This window comes from Anastrepha obliqua, chromosome 3 (assembly GCF_027943255.1).
Source record: "Anastrepha obliqua isolate idAnaObli1 chromosome 3, idAnaObli1_1.0, whole genome shotgun sequence".
Taxonomy (NCBI): Eukaryota; Metazoa; Arthropoda; class Insecta; order Diptera; family Tephritidae; genus Anastrepha; species Anastrepha obliqua.
Window position 1 is genome coordinate 86,732,703 of NC_072894.1, and position 19,043 is coordinate 86,751,745.

The 19,043-nt window shown below is 35.9% G+C and overlaps 1 protein-coding gene across 1 annotated transcript in view; it reads right to left on the bottom strand.

Moving 5' to 3' along the window:
- Window positions 1-6,413: 6,413 nt before the first annotated feature.
- The window catches only part of LOC129241329 (uncharacterized), a 76,981-nt gene continuing 64,351 nt past the window's right edge, over window positions 6,414-19,043 (bottom strand). Inside the window, exon 4 of the mRNA XM_054877589.1 lies at window positions 6,414-6,737. Within this exon, the coding sequence (XP_054733564.1) occupies window positions 6,730-6,737 (8 nt within the window). The 3' untranslated portion in view covers window positions 6,414-6,729. The remainder of the gene's footprint in view (window positions 6,738-19,043) is intronic.

The window sequence follows — 19,043 nt, forward strand, 5'->3', positions numbered from 1 at the left end:
TGGAGTCGCTTTAAAACTTTCTCTTCTTTTGTAGAACAGCGTCAAGATATAGCTCGATCAATACTTTTATACATATACATAACATATATGTATGTATTGACAAATCGTGTAATGGGTGATATTTTGCCTTATTAAGAATTGGTTTTCTGGTTGGAACGGAGGGACTTAACTGAAGAAAGCGCTACCATATACACGGTTACCAGGAAAGTGGTCATTGGGTATTTAAGAACATCATCACTTTCCAGAAATTCGTTTTTGAGGATTATTTAACAAAAAATACTTTCTTGTTTGTAGGTTCATCCTTTTGAAATTTTTGTTCAGAGTTCCGATTTTGTTGCTGTGAAAGGGTAGGTTAATGAATAAAAATCAGTTTAAATGGCTATTTGATAAAGGCTTGAATTTACGATTTTTTACTAAGTGCCTCCTACTTCACATCATTAAAAACAAAAATTTTGTACGGAAATAATTCTTCAAATTAATTAAGAATTTAGCATAACTCTTTAACTATCCAACACGTTATAATTTGCTAAGAATAATGTAATTGAATAGACTCAGCAGGTATTGAACATAACGAAGCATTATGTAGTACCTGGGATAATTTAAACAATCGAAAAATGTCCAGTGAACATTTCTTATATAATCTCACTCTTACTCAACCGTACCATTTTTCATAAGTCTGCTTATACGATTCCTTCGTGGTAGATGTGCTCTGGGAAAATGTCTATAAAAACGTGACTTGCATTGTTGGACTATTTCTTCTTCTAACTGTGCGACGTGGTTCATGAACTTGCTTGTGAATATGGCGATGTACTATATACCAATAACGAATACGCTGATATTCTAATGTTTTATGGACACTGCGATATATTGACCATTTTATGGTCAGTCCAGTCAGATCGACCCACTGAAGCGGCTATTCGAGCTATTGTGACTAAATGTAGAACCAAATTTACATTATTGGACATCAAACCACCAACACGCTTACGTAGAGTGCGAACTGAAGAAAATATCGCAGCTGTATCGGCCAGTGTTAATGATGACCATTAATTATCGATTCGTCGCCGTTCGCAGCAATTGGGCCCCTGTTACTCAACAACGTGGAAAATTTTGCGAAAGGATTTAGGTGTGAAGCCTTTCAAAATACAGCTGGTGCAAGAATTGAAGCCGAACGGCCTAAGCCGAACGAACTACCGCAACGCAGAATTTTTGGTGAATGGGCTCTTGGAAAGTTGGCCAAAGATCCACCTTTATATCGAAGAATTGTGCTCAGCGACGAAGCTCATTTTTGGATCAATGGGTGCGTAAATAAGCAGAATTGTCGATTTTGGAGTGAAGATTAGCCAGAAGAATTGCAAGAGCTAAAAATGTATCCAGGAAATGTCACAGTTTGGTGCGTTTTATGGGCTGGAGGTATCAATGGATCGTACTTCTTCAAAGATGCTGCGAATCGTAACGTAACTGTGAATGGTGAGCGCTACCGTAAAATGATATCCAACTTTTTTTTGCCCAAAATGCAAGAGCTTGTTACACAGCACGCGTAACAATGGACTTGTTGAGAGGCGAGTTCGGTGAACATTTTATTTCACGTTCGGGACATGTCAATTGGCCACCCATGTCGTGCGATATAACGCCTTTATATTATTTTTTGTGGAGCTATGTTAAAGCTCGAGTCTATTCAGACAAGCCTGGTTCAATTAACACATTGGAAGACAACATTAAAGCATTTATATGTGAGATACCGGCCGAAACATTGGAAAGAGTATGCCAAAATTGGACTAAACGTATGGACCATTTGAAGCGCAGTCGCGGTCAACATTTGCATGAAATAATCTTCAAACATTAAATTATATGGACTGTACTATCAATTTAAATAAAAATGTAATGTATTTTTCTGAATTTTCTGTGTGTTTTTTTGAAAAACTTTCCTATAGCTCTTAAAAAATCACCCTTTACTTGAAAATTGCCTGATATGAGTATATTTAATGTCAAGAAAACGGGTTCTATTAAAATACAACCTACTGAAACATAAGTAGGCCAAGTCAAGCTTACTCTTTTGGGTTTTGAATCTTTCAGCGGTAGTCCCAAAGGCTCCAAACAGTTTTTGTGTTGCCTAAGTTAACAGAACCTTAATGGCAGTGAATAAATTGTAAAAATACATGCATTCAAAAGAATCTCACTACTACAGTTTGTTTACAAGCCTTTAGGAAAAAACAATCCAACCCAGTTTTGGAGCAGAATTACTTTTATTTTGTGTTTGTTTTTACTCAATTTTATGTGATCTCTTTGATATTTTCCATATCCTTCTGAGGCTCAAACCTAAAGCATTTGCAATTATCCCACATACGGTATATGATTGCTACATTTTACAGCTAGGTAGTACTCTTAATTACTAAAACATAAGTAAAAAATTGTCAAACAAATGATTTAATTTGAATACCCAACAAATGAGTGATGAATCAAAAAAAGCCTACGCTAATTGTTAAGCAAGGGCATCTTACTCGGTGTTCCGATTTATGGCGTTGGAAAGAAAAACTGATGGTATCACTGTTAGTATCGGGTATATCAGGAGGATTTATTTAGGCATTTATTAGGAGCATTATAACCAAAAATTGTGAAGGTAAGGTTTGTGTATTTTATTCACAGTATTACTCATCGCTAGCCACTTCTTTTATTCATTTCTCAGGCAATTTTCGGATTGCTTCTTCTAGTATCGATAAATTAACTACAGCCCTAAAAAAAAGGATGGTACTCAAATAAGTGGAAAATTGTATTTAATTATTTATCTGCTTGTCTTCTATTCTTCTTTTTAAAAATTGATATCGCTAATCAAACTTTGTTCCCCTGCAAGCCAGCCTCTAATATACGAATTGTTCATTACGCCTACTTCTGTGTTTTGGTTTTTAATATTTCATTTAACGCTTTAATGTAAATTAGCGCCGAAGCATAACGGCAATGTACCACCTTTGCGCGGCCATTTATCTCTGCACTCTCCAGAATGTTAAACGAACATTTCAAACATTTCACACTACCCGCACTTTAATTCCACAAGTTAATTTTGTGGCAATTTTTAATGTGCACACGTTTTCGTGACTTTCCGGTATTTCTGAGATACAGAAATTTCTGCGTCTATCATTTGAGATTATTTTGTGCTTAGTCTTTTTTATTTCTTTTTATTTGAGCACAAAAATACAACATGGCGAAGAGGGTGGGAATACCTCAAGGTGGCCGTTAAACGAAATTTTCCGGTTCTACTGTTTTGATTGCTAAAGTACTTTTAAAGCTACGTTGGCTTTCACCACACAGCAAAATTACAAGTCAGCCAGGCAAGCCTGTTGTGCTTGTTGCAGAAGCAAGCCGAAATAGGGGTGGGAATGAGCCGATGTGTGTTTGGGTGCTCAGTAGGCAAACTACAATAGTAGCAATTCATGTCATACCTAAGAACTTACATATCGGGTCCTTTTTTTAAGAGCTTGAGAATTTAAAATGATAATACGAAACGGAAATATTGTAAAAATGAATTTTTTTCGTGGCATTTATATTTTAAATATTATATCCGGCATATGTCCGCCGCAGCTACGATTTATATGGTCCATTCGATCAGTCCAATTTTGGCCGTATGGCGTCGATGGTGGCTTGAATATTGCAAGACATCCATTGTTAAATGCGCTGAATTAATGTTTGCAAACAAAAACTCAATGAGCATGACTCGATAGCGCTCGGCATTGACTTTTAAAGCAGTTTCTTCCCCATTTCAAAAGAAATACGGACTTTATGAACTTCGCGAACAGACTATTTTTCAAAACAAATTTCCACAATTTGGAAACGTAGTTCTGACGTTAAACGATTCATGATGACTTACCAAACTTTACTAAACAGAAATGTCAACACAATTTACCATTCTAAGCTGTTAAACCATAGTTATCTTTCTCGGTAGTTCTCATGGAGCTAAAAAGACACCCGATATATTAGAAGCTATTTCAGTCGTACATGTCTGCGTACGTGTAAGTGTATGTGTAAATGTATACAGTGATAACTTGATAAATAGAACCTTGATACAACAAAAAGCTTTATTTAAAAATATTTAAAGGAAATAAGTAATTGGCGCGTACACTTCTGTTAGTTGTTTCGCCGGGCTCCTCCCCTATTTGCGGTGTTGTTCCACAAATAAAGGGGCTTACAGTTTCAAGCCGATCCCGAACGGCAAATGGTTTTTATGAGGTGACCGCTATTAGAAAACATTTTTTCTAATATTTCATATTCATGCACGGGAATGCGTGAGTTCGAATGGTAGTGACGCACCAACCCATTCGACTACGGCGACCGCCAAGCTCTATTTAACAAATATACTTATAATATGATGAAGTACCGACTCAAAATTCGTCACAAAATGCCCACAGCTGATATGACTTGATTCCAAAACGGTATTTTATGGAACCATAAAAATTGAGTAACTTTATTCAAAATCGTACCAAAATTCTAAAAAAATGTCCTACAAACTTAGATATTTCTCTACAAAAAAGCATTATTATAGCTAAGAGATACGAGGGCGGGTCAATAAGTCCGTGACTTTTTGTATTTCTGACCTCTTTACTGAAAAGAAATACTGCTCCTGTCAACGGGCATCTGTCAGTTGACTCCTGTCAAATTTTGAACGTGCTGCGTCAGTTAGTTTGTGTTTTACAGCTATTTTTATCAGACTACCCAGTATTTGAGGAGAAAATGGACAAAATTAAATTTCGTGTGCTTATTAAGCCGATTCACCCTTAGAAACCCACTGTTTCGACTGTTGTTTGGTCTCTGGTGTATGGTGATGGATCCATGTTTCGTCCACGGTTACAAAACGGCGCAAAAACTCCTCCATATTGCGATTAAACAACGCCAAACCTTCCTGTGAAGTTGTTACACGATTGCGTTTGTGGTCGACTGTGATTACTGGGTAGTCTGTGATTACTGGGTAGTCTGATAAAGGTAGCTGTAAAACACAAACTAACTGACGCAGCACGTTCAAATTTTGACAGGACTCAACTCACAGATGCCTGTTGACAGGAGCAGTATTTCTTTTCAGTAAAGAGGTCAGAAATACAAAAAGTCACGGACTTATTGACTCGCCCTCGTATATTACAAATATTTGTCATTGTATTTTTTTTCGATATTCTATTGCTTTTAATGTTACAGTACAAATTTTAATTTGCTATAGCAACCCCGCCAATACGCTCAAGCAAAAATACCCATCACGCCAATTTTTAGTTGTAATTTTGCACAATAGGAATTGTGAATTCTATATTTTGAATTGACGCTTAAAGTGTTTTGAATTGACGGTTAAAGTACCTGTCATAATGGGATATCCAGTGAAGCACAAGTCGATTTGACCACGCAACAAAAGTTAACAAATTTCAAACATATTTCGAAACGAAACGTTTCACCACTTTATACATCTTTTTGAAGATTTTACATCTGTAGAAAAATCGATTAAGTTTTTTTATTCAAAATCAGTGTAAACAAACTAAGATAACAGAATATTTTAGCACCAATTTAAAACATTTAAAAATTGAAAGAAAACGAAACTACTTATACTTACATATAAAGAATTTTTTCAAAAATGATGCGTTTTCCGTCGTACTCAAGTTTTGATATTTTAATACACATTAAGGAATCACTTGTTCAACCACTTCATCTTCGTTATATAAAGGCTTCACTGCATTTATATGAATAGAATTCAACACGTACAAACAGCTGCACTGTGAGCCCGACGACTCGAGTGGCCGAAATGAAAAATTTCAGAACTAATTTAAACAGAATTTGTTCCAAAATATGAAGTTATTCAGTTTTATAATAATTTTTTTTTTTCGGGTACAGCTTAGACTAAAATTTTTAGTTCGACTATTAACACTTTAGTACAAAGTTTGTAATTATTGAAGTGTAAATTATTGTTGTGAGAAATTCGTGTCTTATTAAAACTAAGCATACATGTATTAAATAAGTGATATTCTTTTATCTTTTAATAAATATAATATATTTTTCATTCATACGTGGCTAGCCTTGAACACATTTTTCTTCTAAACTCTCCTATTGAATGAGATACATTTTCCGAACTTTGAAATATTAAATTTAGATTTTAAAAATTTCCGGCGATTTTTAAATTGGTAATCATTTTGTTGTGGTTTTGGAGAATACCAATATACATATATATTATGGCGAAGCTCCACGATGGCAAGCTTTGCAGTTTGATCAAGACAAATAAGAATCATAAAAGATTACAAATAAAGTTCCAATTAACAAAATTAAACTTTGAAAAAATACAGTACAACTGAAAAACAAATTCATGCTAGAATACTCCTCGATGTATTTACATTTCGTGAATTATGAAATATGATTTATGTTAATGAAATCTTTGCATTTGCAAAGAGTCTCACATCGTAACCGCATCTACGGATTCTATGGGTAGAAGAAATTAATTTTTACAAATTTTTATTGTGAATTTGTTGAGTTGACCTTATATTTCTATCAAAGACTATTTCAAAATGATTTTAATTGTTTTTATGATCTGTTTTTAGCATTGAAGGGTTTTGGTCACTCACTGAATTCGTCCGACACACAGTGCATCCTCTCGTATGTACATACACCTACACATATACAAGTGGCTAAGAATTTTTAAAAAGTAGCTAAAAGTAGCGGAAGTTGTAGACAAAACAAGATTTACAGATGACTTCCGTATTGCTGTGACGACTTTCATTCATCTGCAAAAAAATTTAATTAAATTTTTTGTTATTGCTTCATTTAAACAGACATTTATGACAAGCAGGATAATTGAGAGTATGTTTTTAATAGGAAGCAACTTTGATTATATTACAGTTAATTTGATATTCAACATCGTATTTTGTTTAGATTTCCTTGGCATTTTGTAATATTCACATCCAAGCGACATTTACGTAAGTACCTAATTTAAAATGAATTTCTGTGAAAAGTATTGCTTTCCTATCCCTTCAAAAAATGAGACAATGATGATTCAGAATAACGGAACGCAAGCATTTTCCTCTTTCAAAAAATATTCTTAATCAAAGCAGCAACAATTTAATCGAGTAAGGTGCCCAGAATAGCGAAGAATTGCTTCAAAACAATACAAAGTTTTCACCTTCATTAGTGCAGTTATTTACCTATACACTTAGTCTGTAGCCTATCAACCGATATCAGCCTCATCACCGTAAAGGCAGGTCCGTACGCACGGGGCGGTTTGCAGGGTTCAAACGTGACATGAATCGCTATGAAAAAAAATAGGCATTTGTCTTTACTCAAATAGTAATAAATGTATAGTATATGTTCAATTACTTCTATAAAATCTGATAATAGCTAATAACATAGATTGCTTAGATGAACAGAGAAAATTATTTACGAATAAAGCATGAGAACATTGATGAGTTATTATAAAGCATATTATAATAAATTAATATCAATCTTTTTTTGATTATTAATTATCCTTATCACCAATCAATGATTCATCATATCCAAAACTGTGACTTAAGCGTGTACTGTGTCATAAATTTATAAACACAAACAAAGTTATATCAAACTGCAACAAAAGTTGGAACCCTCCCTAAATCTGAGGGTCTGCGCACGGGCCTGATTAAAGGTATTAGACCAAGTCTTGCCAGGGCGTCATCAATTAATACGATTTATAAACTGGGTTCCCTTCCCATATTTTTTGCAATCACATACAGCTACTTAAAATGAAAAACATTTTTAATAAATTTAATACTCGTGAAATAAAAGTGGAAGATCAAAATTTTATTTTAAACATTTTCTCCGGCAATCAAAACACCTCGTACAGCGGGTAATGATGGTTAGATTTTCAAATACAAAATAGATATTTGTTTCAAGTGACAGCATAAGAGGAATGTGTCTAATTATTGAAAATGATTACATTACTTGATTGACCATCTAGTGTGCATAAATATTTAAATTAAAGGAACTAATGCTTTTTTCCGTACATTGCTTGATTCAATGGGTATGTTTTTCTTTTCCCACTGTTTTGTTGGGATATAGCTTATTTATTTCTATGCTAGTTAGGATTAATATCTAATCCATTCCAGCCGCAATTATCTGTCAATCTTTTTTTTGAGGACTCATTTTACTAATAAATCTATTTTTCTTCAAGCATTAAAAATCCTGGTACCGCATCGAATACTTTCAGAGCCGGAGCGTTTGTATCCATTCGGACGACATGACCCAGCCAACGTAGCCGCTGGATCTTTATTCACTGCGCTATGTCTGTGTCGTCGTTGCCAATGTGCAAAGGTCCAAAAATCTTGGGCATAATCTTTTTCTTAAACAGCGGCGCTTCATCGGATTTTGTCAAGACTACATTTACCAAAAAGTAGCATGCTGCATATAAAATAAAAGATTTGTTTTTTTCTAAGAAAAAGGGCTTCGTAAACGCATCATTTTCAGTTGGCTGACCACAATATCGGCTGGCGAAATTAATGACCTGCAACAACTCATTTACGAGTATATATGAATATGGCAATCCAATCGCAAGAGCATCGCTACTTATACAGGCCACAAACGATAAACTAATCGAAGCAATCGATTGAAATTTGAAGCAGAAATAATATAATATAAAATATTTTATAGTTTTATTAAAATATGCTATAGTTTTCTTAAAATTTCTTATAGCTTTGTTAAAGTAAATAAAATGAATCGTTTTTCATAGCTATTTATATGAAAATTAACGATGAAATGGAATGAATTTATTACTGTGATCGCTTACAATCTGCATTGAGTATTTGTAACTAAAGAAGAAGACGTGGGAAACTCTGAACAAGGGTCTTCAAATCGGTCTTAGCCCGATTTCGCTCATTGTTTGTATGTTTACTTACGATATTAACGAAATTTCGAAGTCCTACATTTATCGGTGCTCTTTGGATCGCATTTTTAAAACGTTAAAGTGGTTAGGTTCGTATAGGAGGTATGCTTTATACAATAATAAACCGATCTACCCATTTTACTTTTTTTCTTGATTTATCCTTAAAAGTTTTACACGAAAAATTTAAGCCCTACGCTGCACCTTTTAATTTTCTACAAAAATTGATGGGGCTAAACCACTGTGCATCGTAACGAATTCTTTGAAAAATGTACGTAAGGCTGCTACGAATGAACTCCCAGTGGTGGTACTCTACGAATTTCGAATTTACGACGTGACAATTCGAACTCAATAATGTCGTTTTTGTAGAATCGTACTACGATGGATTTAGTTGGAGAGTTATTGGAGCTTAATAGGTGACCAGATAGTTTAGTATCGAGTACTAGTCACAATTCTTTGACAATTTTACTGGGGTTTACCGCGCATTTGGTAAGATGTCGAGATACTACAGTATTCTTGTTAGCCTAGAAACTGTTAAATTTTTTCTAGAAATATCTCAGCTCTCTCGTTATGGGACGTGCGGAATTTCATGGCTACCATGAAGTTAATTAACTGTTTAATGCGGTTAGCAGGGAAAATGCAGATGCCGAAAAATTACTCCATTTTTATCGAAAACACTCCGTTTGTTTCACCCTGGCGGTATAATCAGAACTACTTTTGAGTCCCAAATTTGAGATTTCATTACTGTATGAAGACTTTCCATCGACAAGCGATCCACTTTAGAAGAAGTCTTACTTTTACTGATTTGGGTTAAATTTCAAAAATTTACCATTAAAGAACAAACAGATAATATTAACAGGTTCTCGAGTGTGGGCCACCTTTCTCGGATAGCTGATTTTGATCAAATTTCTTAATTTTTCTACTAATCTAAAAGACACTTTTAAAAATTATTCCCTGGACTAAATTTTATAACATTTCGCCCCATTTTCATAAAAACATTTCCTGCATAACCCGTATTATCTCATAAATTATGCAATGTTTTGTTGGTGATACGTATTGCCCAAAGAGACGAATCGTATTGACGTCAGGAATCAGAACGTAGCGTGTCGTTTGCCTGCAGCCCTCACCTTTGATGGTAACGTTGACTCCGCTTTTTGTTTAAAAAAAATTATGAATCAATATGTCTTTCGGCGTGTAAACCACAGCAAGCAATGATTGGGCTTCTCTCTCTCCCGTTCGTGCATAGTCGATTTGTATTGAAAGATCTATTGCATCGCTTTCAAGGATTCAGATTACTTTTCTACGTCTAACTTCCTCAAAATTTTGTATTTACTTACCCTACTTTATTGTGTTCTATTTCCTCCTCGGGGTGTTTTCCCCGCCTATACTACATACCATATTTGGAGATTTATTCTTCTTCCCTACATAATTGATGAATCAAAGCTTTAAAGTCATTTGAATTTTGTTAAGAACTGTGATGCATCAGACTAGGTATTAATATTTACTATGCATACTCGCATGCCATTTTAATTGGTATTAAGATTTGTTTCTCACACCATAAATAGGCAATTAAGTTTAGCTGCAATGCCCTTACTCTTTGGCATTCAAACTTTTCCAATCCAGTTTTCAGTACTTATACTCGTAATGATGCATCATTTCATTGCACAGTTTTTATGGTTAGAGATTTGCAAATTGGGTACTCCTTACGCCAAATATTAACACAGAGATATCTTTAAGAAACTATCTGAGCAGTATCCGCCTTTTTCGGCACTTAACGACGACCTGATATCCATAGTTTAATTTGGAAGGACATTTGATGTCAAATTTCCATTGCGTGAGCAATGGAGCAATCCATAATGTATTCGGGGAGGTTTGACGGATATTTTCCTTACCGATGGGTCCAAGAATGAAATAGGGTCTGGAGCCGGATAGTACTTAAGCGATAGTAATAAGTATCACTATGTTATTGGGGGAATGGCAATTGTTTTCCAACGGAAATTTTTGCCATCCTGGAAGTAGCCGAATGGATAATCGAGAGAAGATGGAGCGGAAAAAACATTGGAGTTTTCAATGACAGTCAGGCTGAACTGAAGGCTCCGGAGAACGCAAAATGAATCCCGAAGATTGTTCGAGAATGTAAGAATAATCTTAATTCTGTCGCAAGCCAGAGCAGGCTTGTACTTCTATGGGTTCCAGGACACTCCGGTGTTCAAGGAAACGAAATTGCCAATGAATTGGCCAACCGTGGATCAGCGGTTCATCCACAGGGGCCGGAGCCAATAATCGGAATCTGTTCCACCGAAATCATGTATTGGATCAGCGATTATATAATATATGCAATTTACATTAAGTGCAATGGTCCAGTCTATAACGCTGCAGAATTGCTTTCTACTAAAATTTGGAAGGTCGGTTGATGGTCGGTACTATTACAAGACACCCATGCAATGTGTGTCAGCAGATGAACACCATGGGATAGCACTGAGCACTTTCTCTGTGAGTGTCCTGCCTTTGCTAGATCAAGGCTACGAATTTTGGGCTCCGATGTCGTGAGAATTAGTAATATTCGTTCTCTAAAACTGGAGGATATTTACAGATTTGCCAAAAAATCTGGAAAATTCTCACACGACAATCTTCCTTTGTCTCTGTCTCTATTCTTTCTTATCTCTTTCTCTCATACCTTTCTGCTTTCTTCCTTGACTATCCACCCTCTTTCCAGAGCTCTAAATGCAATGGGCCTTTTAGTCTGAGTGTTTTAGGAGCCACCAACTCTCAGTGCTTCTTGGCTCGACCTTTTCAAAATTTCAATTTACGCCAAATATGTAGAAGCAATTCAATTCTTTCGCGGTGTGCTTGAGTGTGCGCGGTGTAAAATTTGCTTTTTGAATCGGCTATAAAAAAAAATTAATCAATATTTTTTCAAATTTTTTTGTTTTATTTTGAATATTGATCATTGTCATTTATGAATGAAAAATAATATCGTTCGAATAACTGCCACGACTGGCTTTACAGTAAGCCATTCGATCAACCCAATTTTTAAGCACATTTTCGATTGTTTGGGCTCCAATTTCATGAATGGCAACTTCGATTTCTTGCTTTAAAGCATCAATCGTCTCTGGATGGTTCGCATAGCATTTGTCCTTAACGGCTCCCCACAAAACATAGTCCAACGGGCTTAAGTCACAGCTCCGAGGCGGCCAATTGATATCGGAATTTCGGCTGATTATTCGGTTTTCAAAAACGGTAGCAAAAAGTTCGAGTGTAACTTTGGCAGTGTGACAAGTTGAACCGTCCTGTTGAAACCAAATGTCGTCCATGTCATCCTCTTCAATTTTTGGAAACAAAAACTCGTTGAGCATGTCACGGTGACACTCGCCATTTATTGTAACCACGGAAGAAGAAGAAGACTCACCACTTTGGAAATAAGTTTTCAATATTTCCCAATTTTGTTCAACCGTATAGCGTTCCATTTCGTAAATGTCAAACCTTTAAGTAAATTATGAACAGATTTGACATGTCATTTGAGTCACCATTCTCAAAAAAATAGGTGGTTCAAAAAGCAAACGCTATATGGCCCACCCGTTAGTGTCGGTGACGCATACCATATGGTGGAAATTCTTTCGAACAGCCAATTGATAATAAACCTTATGCTTGAAGTTGAAGGAAGTTGACTCGTCGGCAGATATATGATCACGGTGTGCTCCAAACTTGTTCAAGCATTCTGAGATGAAAAAGCTTTAACCCTTGATTAAAGGTGAACAGCAGATTCTTCCCAAATGTTAGCGATCGTTTTGAAGCTGGCGGATATTCTCACATGAATCATGTCTTCTAGTAGCATGAATAATTAAAAGTGGTGCTGCACTTCAAAAGATAATCTTCAATGAGACCAATACGAAATAATAACTTACTTATATTGGCAGGACGCAGGAGCCCAGAAAGAATGTTCAAAATAATGCATGTGCTGCAAATGTGCCTCCGCCAATCTTCGAAAAAAGTGATTGAGTATCATCTGTTCTAGAAGTCCCTTCACCTCGTCAACTTCAGTTAATGTTAGCAGTAGTTAACTCTATATGTAACCACATGTTACAGGAATTCCAATTGAGACACGAATTCTAATAATGGGCAAAATTATGTAATGTTAAGGGAGCCAATTTCGAAGGTAATTCCTTCAAAATACTGTTAACAGGACTTGACGACTAGAGCGCAAAATGCCGATTGGATACTTGACATTTTTTAAGTCTTAGGCGATTTTCAAGAAGTTGTATATGCATGCTCTTGTATAAGTTTAGGTCCCAGCTATGACCCGCTAGGGCTAGCTACTTAAGTTAAGGGATACCAGTTACGCCGAAATTCCACGACGTATTTTGGCATGCCCAGGAATTTTTCGATGAGAGTAAATCAGGCTCAGGTAAATACAATGAACAAGCAATGGAGTCTATACGCTTTGATTTCGAAATAGTGAGAAAAAAAATCCGGGGTTAGAAATCTCTCGAATCAGACTTGGTTTAAGCACAGCATGATGCTCAAGTCTCAGTAATCCAAGTTGTCACTGATATTCTGAAAAATGGGGCTATGTTAGGCCAGCGTGGAATTCATTTGAATGAAATTTTGTTTCGGTTTAATGACAAGGCTTAAGTACATTTTCTAATAAAAGAAAATTCATTGGAAATATAAATGTGCGCTTTCTTTATAACCAAATTAAATTGAATTCCAAATGTGACTAGGAGCACCCTGTATATAGTCGCAATAAATTAGGCGCAATTTCAATTTTACTGTTAAGCCAACCAGCAGAGAGGTCCCTTTTAGTGTAATACATACCTATATACCTGGATATTGTGAGTACTTCTCACATTTAATTACGAATCATAAAATATTCAATACACAATCAGAGAATATACAACACGACTGGGAGAACCATTACAAGCGCGAGAAATAGCAAATTAAAGGAAAGAAGAAGATAAATTTATTTCGTGATTTATTGTGAATTAGCCGATTTGCGCCAGGTGCCTACTTAAATCTGTCAACACATAAAAAAGTGAAATAACTTTTCTAATTTCGCGTAGAGTTGTGAAACTTTTCCCAATATGTATGTAGATATGTAGTATAACGGACTTTGTATGCCAGCTCTGTGGGTTGTTTTATGAAATAATGCAGGCAAGTTTCTTCCTTTTTTTTATGTTACGTTAGGCTTATGACTTCAAGAATAATAAAAAATATAAAAATACTTTTTATGCTCTAATTAAAATCCATTATATACTATAAAGTAAAACTAAGAAAAATTTTATTAAATAAACAAGTACTAAGTAGCAACATAGTACGGATATAAAAAAAGAACCCACTATAGAGGCAAAGCACTCTAGAGCTTCAAGAACTAGGCCAATTTTATGAATTTTTCAGGGAAAAATATTGAAAAAAATTAAGGGCGTGCTATTTGCTTTGAATAGTAAGAAAATATTTAAAAAAATAATCAAAAACAAAGGCTCTATAATGCAAAGTGCCTTAATACCAGAACACTTTGTACCACAATTATTGGAAGCTGAAAAAAAGGTCTTTGGATCTCAAAATGTAAAGAAAAACGTATCCAAATATTACTAATCACTTTTACTCATCTTGTTATTTAGTAGATACAATTTAATTTTGAAGCATATGATCATATAAGTAAGAGCTAATTTCGTATATATACCCCGTTGCATAATTAGGAACATACAATAATTTTACTTATATTTTTCATTGTCTTTTAGGGAAACTATTTTTCATGCATTGTTGGCACAAGTATAAATATATATATATATAATTGGCGCGTACACCCTTTTTGGGTGTTTGGCCTAGCTCCTCCTCCTATTTGTGGTGTGCGTCTTCATGTTGTTCCACAAATGGAGGGACCTACACTTTCAAGCCGACTCCGAACGGCAAATATTTTTTTATGGGGAGCTTTTTTTCATGGCAGAAATACACTCGAAGGTTTGCCATTGCCTGCCGAGGGGCGACCGCTATTAGAAAAATGTTTTTATTAATTTTGGTTTTACTGAGATTCGAACCAACGTTCTATCTGTGAATTCCGAATGGTAATCACGCACCAACCCATTCGGCTACGGCGGCCGCCTTGTTGGCACAAGTATGTTAAAAAATACAAGTTCACATTAAAACAAGCGACAAAAAAACTTTGGGTATTTTTTATTATCAATAAGACACGAACTAATACCGTCACGTCCAAGCAAGAATGACTCCCATTGGATGGATTTAGTTTTGCAGCACTAAAAGGTGTGACACTCAATCTCTACGATAACGTTAAATATCTAGAAGTAATCTTGGATAAGAAACTGACTTGGCAAAGACATGTTTCCCTGAATGTGGATCGCGCATTTGGGATTTTTCAACAATGCTGTAAGTCTTTGGCAAAACCTGAGGTCTGAAATCCGCTGCGGTCTGGTGGATATACACAGCGCTTATCAGACTAATCACTTCTTATGCTTCTGTGGTTTGGTGGCGATGGACTATGGTTAAATTCACATTTCGGAAACTATACAGGCTGCAAAGAAGTGTGTGTTTATGCATAATGGGTGCCGTGAGTATAACCTCCGGCGATGTCCTAAATGCTATGCTTAGTTTGCTCCCCTTGGATCTTAAGATACAACAGCAAGCAATAAAAGCAATGTGTATACTCCATAAATATGGTTTCTGGCACGAAGGTGGAACTTCGACTTGCGACCTTAAGCCCATAGTTTCATTTGGAAGGAAATTTGATATCAATAAAACATAGTTTCAGGCAATGGAGTAATAGAAAATGCATTCAAAGACGTTTGAAGGATATTTAGTTTACCGATGGAACCGGATGGTACTTAAACGATAGTAATAAGTATCATTACTCTATGGCAGGAATGGTAACTGTTTTCCAAACGGCTCTGACACAGCGGTGAGAGCCAGACTGCACTAAAGGCTCTGGAGAACGCAAAGCAAACCTCAAATATTGTTCAAGAATGTAAGAAGAAGATTAATTATGCTGCAAGATAGAGTAAGCATGTACTTATACGGGTTCCAGGACACTTCGGTGTACAAGGGAATGAAATTGCCGATGAATTGGCCAACTGCGAATCAGCAGTACCCCACAGAGACCAGAGCCAATAATCGGAATCAATTCTGCAGGAATCATGAAGTGGATCAGCGATTACGTATGCTATTTACATAAAGAACGATGGTCCGATCTAGAATGCTGCAGAACCGCAAAGTATTTTGTGACAAGCCCGAACAGAAAATTTTCGGACTTTCTTCTAAAACTTTGAAGAAAAGGCGTTCGGTTGATGATCGGTACTATTACAGGACACCCATGGGTTGAGTGTCAACATATGACCACCATTGGAATCATTGAGCCCAATTTGCCTGCCTTGCTTAGAGGATGCAGATAGCACTGAGCATTTTTTGTCTGCATTTCCTAAAACATGGCTGCGAATTTTAGGCTCCGATGTCATGAGAACGAATAAAATCCGTTCTCTCAAACTGGAGGATATTTTCAGATTTATCAAAGAATCTGGGAAATTCTCACTGGTCTAACTATCTTTATTTCTCTAGTCTATCCTATCTTTTTTTTCTGTTACTTCTCTTCGTCAAAACTAAAAACAAAAACTTCCTCCTTGACTATATAGCCTTTCACTTTCCAGAGTTTTAAATACAGACATTTTAACCTGAGTGGCTTAGGAGTCAAATTTTAAATTCATTTCATCAATAAGAACCTGTTCAGCATTGAATCGAATAACTTTGCAGTAGTTGCGTGGTATAAGAGTCCCTTTTATAAAGTGCCATGAAATGAATGACAAGCCGCATTATTTTGCTTGAAAACAAGATTTTCGTCAAAATGTACATTTAAAAAAGGCAGCAATTTATCCGAAAGGAAGCTTATGTACCCATCGGAATTAATGCGTGTTATGGGAATTGGAAATTGATCTTTCCAAGCGTACTCACAACTCTGCACACCAAAAGATACCTACCGCCAAAAATTCTTTTTGAAAAATATCTTGGATCTAAACGCAAATCTTTCCAATACTTTCTTACTGTATCTGTTGAGCCGAGCCAAGTTAAATTTTTTTTCATCAGAAAATATAACCTTACAAAAATATTGGTAACTCTTGGAAAACTATCTGTATTTTTGAAAAGCTGTTTTATTTATTTTGAGCTACCAGATTCCAAAACGATCCATATTATTAGTTTGGATTTGGAAGCTAAGATGTGTTTCGTAATTTTCGCTAAGATGTAAAAAGAGCAGTATCGTTCGGTAATTCACTTTTTGTTTTTGGATGGGAAAAAATACGGGGAAAGAAAAGTAAAGTTGGATGCCGTCTATGAGGACTCTTCGCCATCTATGCCCACAGTTAGATATTGGTTCAACGAATTTAAACGTGGGCGAACATCTGTTTTTGATAAGAAGCGACCAGGACGCTCGGCACACACGGTTACCGAGGAAATCATTCAAAAAATCCACGACATGACTCTCGCTGATCAAAGAACGAAAGTGCGCGAAGCAACAGATATAGATGTGTCGACCAGAATGGCAATCAATATTTTGCATGATAAGTTGACGATGAAAAAATTATCGGCCCGATGGGTGCCGCGATTGCTCCCGGTGGACAACAAGCGGAGGCGGATGTTAACTTCGAAGCAGTGTTTGAGCAATTTAAGCGAGATCCAAAGGAAGCCTACATTCATCATTACATACCAGAAACTAAGCAATAATCAAAACAATGGCCGGAAAGGTCATGGCAACGGTTTTTAAAAAAAAGGAAGAAATATCACTGGAAGATACTACATTGAGTTATTCGCCCCTTTTACAAAAAATTTAGGGCTTTCACGGCCGCATTTGGCGAAAAAGTTGGCGCTGTTTCATCTCGATAACTCAGCAGCACATTAAAACGGAGTTGTCGTCGCCAAACTGCATGAATTGCATTATGAACTGCTGCCACACCCACCGTATTCACTCGATGTGGCTCACTCGGACTTTTTCTTGTTCCCTAACATTAAAAAATGGCTTGCGAGACTAAAATTTAGTTCAAACGAGGAAGTCAACGCTGAGACAGAGGCGTATTTTGGAGAGTTCGACAAATCCAATTTTTTGGAGGGGTTAAAAAATTGGCCGGAGTGTTGGGATAAAGTGTATCTTTCTAAAAGGGTATTATGTTAATTATTAAATTAAGAAAAAAATGGTGTTCATGGGTACTTAGTGAGACCTCCGCGTATAATTTTGCAGCAGTTATATTTGCCTACTGTCTTCTTGCTTCTTGCTCTTCTTGCGAACGTTTCTCTTAACACGCTTTGAGTAAATTATTGTAAAAATTTTAATAAATTATTGTGCGCTTATAATTATGCAGTGCGGTTTATATAAGCAATTTGCGCTTGCATCCATCCTTTTTGATTGCTAAGCTGAGCTCCTCCTCTTATTTATGCTGTGCGTCTTGAAATCGTTCCTCAAATGGAAGGACCTAGAATTTTTTGTGTTTTGGTTTTCTTACTTGAGTGAGCTATACCTTCGGTTATCTCAAAAAAAGTAGGTTTGATAAAAATGTATTGAAACGTTTATATATTATATATAATATAATATAACTACAATATATATAGGGCGATTTTTTAAGAGCTACAGGAACGTTTTTCAAAACAAAAAAACACACATAAAATTCAGTCCATATAATTTAATGTTTGAAGATTATTTCATGCAAATTTTGACCGCGACTGCGCTTCAAATGGTCCATCCGCTTAGTCAAATTTTGGCATACCCTTTCCAATGTTTCGGCCGGTATCTCACATATAAATGCTTTAATGTTGTCTTCCAATGTGTTAATTGAAGCAGGCTTGTCTGAATAAACATGAGCTTTAACATAGCCCCACAAAAAATAATCTAAAGAGTGCAAAATTTTCCACGTTGTTGAGTAACAGAGGCCCAATTGCTGCGAACGGCGACGAATCGATAATTGATGGTCATCATTAACACTGGCCGATACAGCTGCGATATTTTCTTCAGTTCGTACTCTACGTAAGCGTGTTGGTGGTTTGATGTCCAATAATGTAAATTTGGTTCTAAATTTAGTCACAGCAGCTCGAATAGCCGCTTCAACTGACCATAAAATGGAAGAAGCGCGCGATAAACTTTCTTAACAGCATTTTTATAATAAAATTCAATGATTTGCAAGCGTTGTTCGTTTGTAAG